General features: G+C 41.7%; 1 protein-coding gene across 2 annotated transcripts in view; it reads right to left on the reverse strand.

Annotated features, from left to right (window-relative positions):
• Positions 1 to 7962, reverse strand: part of LOC137424158 (uncharacterized) — an 83357-nt gene extending 75395 nt beyond the window's left edge. The window contains exon 1 of one of the 2 annotated variants that reach the window (XM_078769115.1): positions 6402 to 7962. In XM_078769115.1, coding sequence (XP_078625241.1) covers positions 6402 to 6723 — 322 coding nt within the window. In that variant the 5' untranslated portion in view covers positions 6724 to 7962. The remainder of the gene's footprint in view (positions 1 to 6401) is intronic. The other variant, XM_078769114.1, reaches the window with a different exon arrangement.
• Between the last annotated feature and the right edge of the window lie 1655 nt (positions 7963 to 9617).

The raw sequence follows: 9617 nt of genomic DNA on the forward strand, positions 1-9617 counted from the left end.
TCCCTGCTGACAGACCTCTGGTACCTCGTACCTGTTGCTGCGTTTGAGCCTGGGGAGTAACTGCTGAAATCCATCTATCCAGGATCTTACCGACATCTGTTTTTTGTTCCTTTCACACTTCTTTCAACGTTTTTACATTTCTCTTTATTCATTCTAATTCTTTCTTTTATTTTATCTCTTTAGCTGTCTCCGGAAAAATAAATGATTGCAGAAAGTTTTCTGTAAGGTTCACTTGGCTGCGCCTCGATGGGTTTGAGGGTGGAGGAGGCACAATTCAAACCCAAATCCTATCCAGCTTCCTCCTGATTATTCCACCTTTGCTCATTGCTTATTCAGGTTCCTTCTAATGACTCCAAGGCAGTAGTTGGTCTTCCTTTTGATCATAATTCAGCATCCATAAGGGTATTTGATACTCCAAGTATTAAATTTTTATTGCTACTTGTTAGTAGCAATAAATTGCTACTTGGTTTATTGCTACTTGGTTATACAAGGGTCGGTAAAACGAAAGTAATGACTCATATTTTATTTCTCACTAAATATAATTACAAATACAATGAAACTTATAAGGAATATGCATACATATGTAGCAAATAGCAAGTTATTTTTCCACATGGTCTCTGTCAATTTGACTTGTCTTGTCTTGTCTTGGCCAACCCGCGCTCCACGGGGAAAAATGGCCTCTAAAGGTGGTTCTTCTGTCAACTGCAATGGACTTTCATGAGCACATAAATCCAACTTGTTTTCTGGTGGCATTGTGGTTGCAGGCTGACCACTTTAAGGCTTGTTGTCGATATTGGTTTCCCCGCTCTTGAAATGCTTTGCCCAATGTCTAACGGTGCTCACTCACATCAATGATAGATTCACCAAGCACATTCATTAAATGCCTATGAAGATCCATTGGTGGAACCTCTTACGCAGAAAGAAATTCAATAACTGTTCCTGCTTCGTATGCACATCCAGTGGACAATGCAATGAAAAAACATATATACATACATACATATATATATATATATATATATATATATATATATATATATATATATATATATATATATATATATATCGTGCGTATCAAAAAAAAGGTAATCCGAATTCAAGGGGTTAATATGCAAAGGTTATTTATTTTGACAATTTACATGTGGTTTACTAATTAAGAGGAGATCCTCAGCTTTCCATCGATACCTTCCATGCATCATTGCTGTGACACATGACTGAGTACATGTTCATTGAAAATGACAAGTTCAAATCGCATTTTTACAAGTTTGGCTAATCGATGCAAGTCAGGATATTTGGTGCAAAATGAACGTCAGATGTGAACTTTTCTCAGGAATGATTGGCCTTCATGCACCCACACCATCAACATGTACACCTCCCCTTTCAACACAAAGCTCACAGCGGCAGAGCATGCCCTAATTCCACTGCATGGTTGAGGGCGATGACTCGGTCTCCAAAGAGTTCCCTCAGTCGATCTCGGACAGCGATAAGACGATGTGCTGGGGCGCCGTCTTGGGCCCACCAGATATATCTGAAGACACCACGAACCTGTCACTCAAAGTTCTCCTCCAGCTGCGGTAAAACCTCATCATTGATCATCTGCAGATACCTGTTACCATTGACATTCCTTTGAAAGAAAAATGGTCCAATCACCTGACCACTTCCACAAAGTCCCAACCAAGCAGTCCACTTTTGTCGATTCATGTTGGTGTCGAAATTAAATTCCGGGGGTTGTCCTGTCGGTGCATATTCAAGAACATTATGGGTATTGACCTTGCTGTCCATGGCAAAAGCAGCTTCGTCGCCGATAACGAGATACCGCAGGAAATTGACATCTGCTTCGCAAAGTGCTATCAACCATCCGGCAAGCACCAGCCTCCTGGCAAAATCCCCTGGCGTAAGTTGATGCCGGATGTGAATCTGATATGGATGTTGGTGGAGGTCCAGTCTTGTGATTCGGTTGAATGTTGCCGAAGGCAATCCCGTCCCATTTCGTCTTGCGCTGGTATCCTTAGGATGCTCCAAAACTTGCTGCCTTAATGCTGCAATGTTCATTTCCGATCGCCCAGTGCACCTCCTACCAGAATTCCCCTTGTTGCGGTTGAGGCTAGTGCCATGCTCTTCGTATTTTCTAACATTCGCCCAGATGGTTTTGGCTGCTGGAGGCTCCCGTTCTGGGAAACGTTCCCTGAACGCATCACGAGTTCGCTGCAGACTTCCAGTTTGGTGAAAGGTTGTAACCACGAAGGTCCGCTGTTCAGTCGTAAGTTGAACCATCTTTTCAATGACTCAGACTGTCTCTAAACCCATACACTGTTGGCCCAACTTAAATACCCATCTTAAACAAAGGATGACGCAACCGACGATTACCAGACCAGCTTAACAATTTTACATAATCAACTTGGCAGTCGACAAGTAATGCATTCATTTCAAACTGTCTTGCACCGATTAGCCAAACTTGTAAAACTGTGATTTAAACTTGTCATTTTCAATGAACATGTACTTGTGACAGCAATGATGCATGAAAGGCATCTATGGAAAGCTGAGGATCTCCTCATAATTGGTAAACCACATGTAAATTGTGAAATTAAATAACCTTTGCATATTAACCCCTTGAATTCGGATTACATGTTTTTTGATACGCACTGTGTATATATATATATTTTTTTTTTTTTTTTTTTTTTTAACTGCATGGTCTCGGCTCGTGGAAGAGCTATGACACAAAACAAACAAGGACACAACATAAAAGCAGCAGAGCAGGAGAAAGGGGAAATGCCAACAGCAGGGCAGAGGGAGAAACTAAAGGTGGGCAAGATGGATACAGAAGCAAAATGTTTGGGATAGGTGGGGGTGGTCAGGTGTAGAAAAGATCATCATTTTGGATGAGGGATGACTTGAGATAGTGGTGAACAGCTATCTTGAAAACCTGGATGGAAGAATGAGATTGAAGAGCGTATGGAAAGTGGTTCCACAGGCGGGGGTAAAGAGGACTAAATGAGTGGACGTGAGTAGTGGTTCTGGATTTATACAGTTTCACTCAGAGAGGGTTGCTGGTGGACCGCGTGTGTCCTGCAGATAACCGAGGTGGACAAAGCAAGGAGAGGGCAGAGAGTGCAAGTCTTGACAAGGTGCCACCAGGTTTTATAGGAATGAGATCAGTCTGAAAGCTCATTCCTGAAATTGGACAGATGATGTTTTCTGGTTCTCCAGAGAATAAACGTGTTGTGAGCTTTGTGGAATGATCTCAGGTTGTCTTCAGTTTGATTTGCCTTTCAGGAGGAGAATGCAAGTTCTTTTAAAGCAACTGCCTCATCACAAGATTCAGAGTAGCAAAAGCAGTTGGATGGGTAAGATAATTGAAGAGATGGGATGAATCTGTGCATAAGAGTAGGTTTCTGTGGAAAAATTCCCAGGCTGAGTTAATATCAGCGGCAGTGGATATGGGAGACCAGTCCTCATGTGTATTAAAAAATAATAATAATAATAATAATTTATATATATATATATATATATATATAGATAATATAAATATATACATACATATGGATATAAATATATACATACATATAAATATATATATATATATGTACACTGTGTGTGTGTATATGTGTGTGTATATGTGTGTGTGTGTGTGTGTGTGTGTGTGTGTGTGTGTGTGTGTGTGTGTGTGTGTGTGTGTGTGTGTGTGTGTGTGTGTGTGTGTGTGTGTGTATATGTATATATATGTATATATATATATATATATATATATATATATATATATATATATATACATACATACATACATACATACATACATACATACATACATACATACATACATACATACATACATATATATATATATATATATATATATATAGTGCTGGGCCGATATCGGGACCGGCAATATCAGCTATTTTCGGTAATCGGCACTGGCAGATTGGAGTCACTGTGGAGTACCAATGGCCGATTACAGTCGTGCTGTACTCTATAGAACCCACAAATCTTGAGTAGCTTTTACCCTTAATTATGGCAAATTTCAAAAAACTTAGGCTCAGTGATTTGTTACTTGGCTCAGTTACTTGGCCAAATTACTTGGCTCAGTAATTTGTTGAACATGTTCAGGTATGACCAAATTTATTTTGCTTCCAAACTCGAAGAGAAACAACATACCTTTCAAAACACAACCGGTTCCTGTAAAATAACCTATTGCTTTAGAAACAGCCACGAGTACAAAGAAAAACACTATCACTCCTACTGTACCCTACTTCCTGGCGGAGTACGTCTTGACGTCATAAGTTCCAGGCGTGCAAAAAGTGTCTGAACCATAACCGTTTCCATTCTATGGTCACATCGTGTTTATGTGTTCACTCATCAGGTCAGGTCAAGTCAGGTATGGGAGCATGCGCAGAAGCAGCGCGTCGCCGCATCCATTTTCCATTGGTACTCCAGGGGCCTCCCTCTGGCCATCCCCTAGGCTGATGCCTGGCCCATCCCTATCTCCTTGAGATGCCAATCAACCTGCTGCAACCACAAGGCATGCGGTCGGCCCGTTAGCCTCCTCCACTCGTGAGGCTCCCTTGCTGAGAGTATCTGGTGAGCTGGAACAGCATCCGGAAAACGATCCACATGTCCATATGGATCATGGACATGATCAGCTGTGTCAGCTGTGTCAGCCTCAGCCGCAGCTGACACTCACGGACCATACAGGAAACAAATCTCATATGAGTCTCTCTCAGCAACTTCTTGTTGGACACAAAGTCCAACCAGCAATAGTGAAGGATTCTCCGAAGAGACTTGGTTCTAAAGGAGTTAAGTTTCATTCTCTGGCCGTTGATAAGGGTCCAAGTCTCTCATCTGTAGAGCAAGACTGGAAGCACCAAGGACTTAAAGACTGACTTCACTTATTGCCCATTCCTTAACCTTCATTACTTCACCCATCTCTTTCATAGTCTTTGCCACCTCATCATTCTGTGTTTTCCACTCCCTATTTATGGCTCACAGTTCCCCCCTTGGTTTCCCTTTGGGAATTTTTAAAATTATTTTATTATGTTGGTATTTTCCTTAATATTTTTGTTTAATTCATTCTGCCCTACCGCAAGTCCTTATTCCCCCTGCCTGAGTCCTTCCATCTTCTTTATATTCCCCATCTCTCCAGTCAGTCTGGCCTCACTCTCAACTCTTTCCAAACACCGATCCTACACCCCCTTACCTCTTCCTGTACAGCCGCCATTTCCTTGCCCATCGCATCACCTATGTCCCGTTTTATTTCACCGCTCATCACATCCATTTTAGTGCCCATCACTTGCATTTCGCTGCTCATTATTTCACTCATCAACTCCATTTCTGCTTTGAACTGGGCCATAAAGAGCCCCATAATCATGTGGTACTTACACACTGCCTTTTGGCGTAAGTTCCATGGGTGCCGCATTTTCCCGGAAATATAAAAATTCTTAAACATACCATTTTCCTTGTTTTGGTTATTCTCATGCTAAGCTTGTGAAATCCCTTGTGAAATGAGTACCCCCACTCATGCGCTGATAACACCATTTTTAATAGAGTCAACTGCAAATTGATTTACTCAATGTATGAATAATTGTTTGGAACAGAATCCCTTTTTAACCTGGGGCCTCCTCCTGTATTGCATTCTCATATTTTGAATAAAACTCGCTTTTCACATGACCAGACAAATATGAAACGCTTAATTTTATATCCGTCAATAGCTTATCGAATGAGCACACTTCCTAGTTCCATGTAAGCGCTGCTTCATCAGAATGAAGATTACCACACACAGTAGCCCATCGTTACACTTTTAACTACAAGCAGTGATTTATATGTGGGTACTTACAAAACTGTGAGACACAAGGAACACAGTTTGATAAGTATATGACATCATCGTTCACATGGGTTAGCAGCCATATTGGATCGAAGGAAAGCATTTTTCAAACCGCTTCAATAAAATTGATGAGAAACTTCAAATACATCATCCACTACCAATGGGGAAAAAGGTTTCCAAACAATAACATCATAGGTCACATGGTTTGGCAGCCATATTAGATTGAAGGAAAACACTTTAAATTATTTTTCTCTGAAACCACTTAACTTATGACTTTTTAGTTATCAAACATTTGTCACCATGAATGCTTGATGATTGATGATATACTTAATGTTTTGCATCGATTAGTTCAATGGTTTGATAGAATAGGGTTTTTAAAGGTTTGAGCTTCAATCCAAAATGGCTGCCATACCACGTGGCCCATGACATTTTAGTTATCAAACTGTTTTATCATGCCAAAATTATCTATTGGCAACTGCAACATGGAAAAAAAAAAAAGAGCCAAATTTAAGTATGACAAAGGAATATTAAAAAAATTGATTGAAGAAAGTAATCCAATGCAAACAAAATTTGTACTGTGGGCACCCACCAAGACCGGTGCAGATGCTGGGGTTGTCAGCCAGGCGTCCGTGCCGGAATGTGTTGCGGCAATAGAGCAACCGGGTACCAGGGTCTGGCAAAGAGCCTCCACCAAGGGCACGGAGCAAGGGTTGTGAAGATTCGTCGCAGGGGCAAGCAAGGGTACTGCGAAGCCGGGCAGCAATGGCCAGGACACGACAGTAGCGTGAGTAGCTCACCACCATTACCAGAGGGCAAGCTGGAGGATCTGCAGTGTGGGAGAAGATAAAAATAGAGCAACTGTCCAGCAATAAAACAAACTGGCTTACCATAGGCCTGTCTGTGGTAAGCATTAATGAGCCTCATTTACAACTACTACTTCTACTTCTACTTATGTAAGGGCTGCAATTCATCCAATATCCTTTGTGGGGTATGGATGGGGAATTTTTGTTCCAAGTCTTTAATGAAGCACTTGGCCATGCCTGACATGTGACTGAGAAAGGAAATGAAAAGTGCAATAGACTTTGAAAGCTACAACACAATGACAGGGGAGCATATCATACAATGACAGTGGGAATCAAAGTATGCAATGAAATGTTTGAGACTAAATTAACATTTAAAAAAAGAAGTAATGTCTTGTAAAAATTATACAGCAATTTATTTTATGAAACACGAGTTACTCTTACCATTGAATCAGAATGGAAGAATATTTCACATGTCACCGAGGAGATGAAGCACTGTCCCACTACCTTAGCTTGTGTGGGTTCAAATCCCATAGCGAATCAAAGCAGGGTTTTCATTAGTCTCATCTATATGACAATGTGAATAATAAAGATCCCATGGTACATTTGAAAAAGCTATGCCTTTAGGGGGTGACAGTTGATCAATTATAAATTAGAGGGATATTCCCTTTCACCTACTCTCCTTTATCCCCTCCCCTTACCTCCTTCCTAAGTCAAACAAAACCGTCAAGTTAATGAAGTGGTATGTATCAGTCCTGGGAATTTTCAAATATGGATTTCAAACCACCAACAACCAGTATGGTACTTAAGCAGTATACCAGTAATATGACTTCCATAATTTGAGGATACTTGCTCATTTTGCAAGTGGTATATATATTTTATTATGCCTTCAATAAAAATGCATGTCAAACTGGCTTAGCATTTTAAAATAAATAAATAAATCGTACCCGTGTCCAAAGGAAGCAGTTCAGTTTGGCATTTTTTATAGGAAATAGGCAAAGCCTAGAAACGAGGGAAACCCATTATAATTACACTTTAGAACCCACCAGAATTACCCTTTAGAACCCATCAGAATTAAACACAGTGGGTTAGAAAGGTTCTTCATTTTTGACGGAAGAACAGACACAGCCATATATTGAAGCGCTTCATCTCTTAAAAACCGTACTGGTTTAAATTTCAGGTAGTTCAAATTCAAATAAAATTTATGTAAATGAGCTGGGAGCAGCCAATAAAATGTATAATACAAGCTGGGAGCAATGACTTGCTTTTTTTTTTTTTTTTTTTTTGTATACAGAATCGAGGCTCGTGAAAGAGCTAACATTTATCATACAAACAAATGAAACAAACAAGCAAACAAAGTATATAAAAAGGGGAGTGGTAGACAAGATGGGGAGGAAGCACACAAACACAACATTAGAGAGCAGGGACATCGGGAGATGTGTGGGAGGGAGAAGGCCTGGGGGGAGGCAGGACAGGTATAAAACGCAAGGACACCAAGGACTTCCAGAAAAGAAGTTGGTATTTCAAAAAAATGGATTTGGGGTGAAATTAGCGGGGGTAGAAAAGATCAAGGTTTTGGATTGGGGAAGATAAGAGATGGTGGTGAACAGCTGTTTTAAAGACCTGGAGGGAGGAGTGGGATTGAAGAGAGTGAGGGAGTTTGTTCCAGAGGCGGGAGACGAGAGGAATGAAGGAGTGAAGGTGAGCAGAGAGTCTTGATTTTGGCAGTTTAACCATAAGAGGGATGCAGGCAGATCTTGTGCGGCCTGTAGGAATATTTGGGGGACAGAGCCCAGAGAGAGCTGGGGGAGCAAGGCCGGAGAGGAGTCGGTAGAAGACGGAAAGACCACCAACCAGCCTGCGGTGAGTAAGTGAAAGGCCCTCGGAGATAGCGTCATCGCGGGAGATTCCTATGATTCTGAACGCTTTGGTTTCAACAGCGTGAAGACGAGCTAGGTGTGAGGCAGGAGCACCAGCCCAGAGGGGAGAGCAGTACTCCATTGAGCTGCGGATGAAAGCCTTGTATGTGGTGAGGAGCTCAGGTGTGCCAAGGAAGGACTTCGCACGACGGAGGATGCCCAGTCGGCGACTGGCTTTGGAGGCCAGCTTGGAAATGTGAAATGTGGCCAGCTGTGTAGCCGTTTGAGGTAAGGGAGGGGATGGAGGGGGAACAAACACCAGAAACAGATTTGACCAGACGCCACCAGGATTTGGAAGAGGGAGACAGATAAGAGAGTTCGGTCTTGAGAACGGAGATATTGTTTCCTGGCTCTCCTGAGGGTGGACACACACTTGTTTCGGGCTTTGTGAAAGGAAATGAGATTTCCTTCCGTTGGATTTGCTTTCCAGGAGACGAAAGCAAGTTGTTTCTGGGCAACAGCCTCACCACAAGATTCCGTGTACCATGGATGGGAGGAAGGGTATGACAACTGAAGACGAGATGGGATAAATCTGTGCATGAGAGAGAGCAATTTACTTTGGAAGAATTCCCAGGATGAGTTGATGTCAGAGGTGGTAGAGATGGGAGCCCAGTCCAGATGATTGATGGCTGCTTGAAGACCGTGCCAGTTGGCCTGAGTGAAATGCCAGACTCGTCGATGCTGAGCAGGCTCCCTGAGAATGGTCAGAGAGATGTCCACTTTAACAAGCACATGATCAGATGAGCCGATTGGAGCAGAATAAGAGCAGCAGACATTTTCAGGGAAGTTAGTCATAACCAAGTCCAGAAGAGAAGATGCTCTGTTGACTGAGATCCGGGTCGGGAAAAAGATCTGAGATCCGGAAATACTATACAGTATTTCCTTTATTATGCATATCAACTATAATTAATGCAAAGTGCAAATTTAGTGCAAAGGAATGCAGTTTAGTGCCAAGACAAAGTGATCATGATAAGAGGACACAATCTGCAAAATGAACTACTTCTCAAAACTCTCGAATAGCAAGGGCAAAGAGACAGGTATCGAGAGTGGGCATGGAGCTTTATGTTATGCCATTGTAGCATTATA

Source organism: Myxine glutinosa, unplaced genomic scaffold (assembly GCF_964187855.1).
Source record: "Myxine glutinosa unplaced genomic scaffold, kmMyxGlut1.1 SCAFFOLD_1220, whole genome shotgun sequence".
Lineage (NCBI taxonomy): Eukaryota > Metazoa > Chordata > Myxini > Myxiniformes > Myxinidae > Myxine > Myxine glutinosa.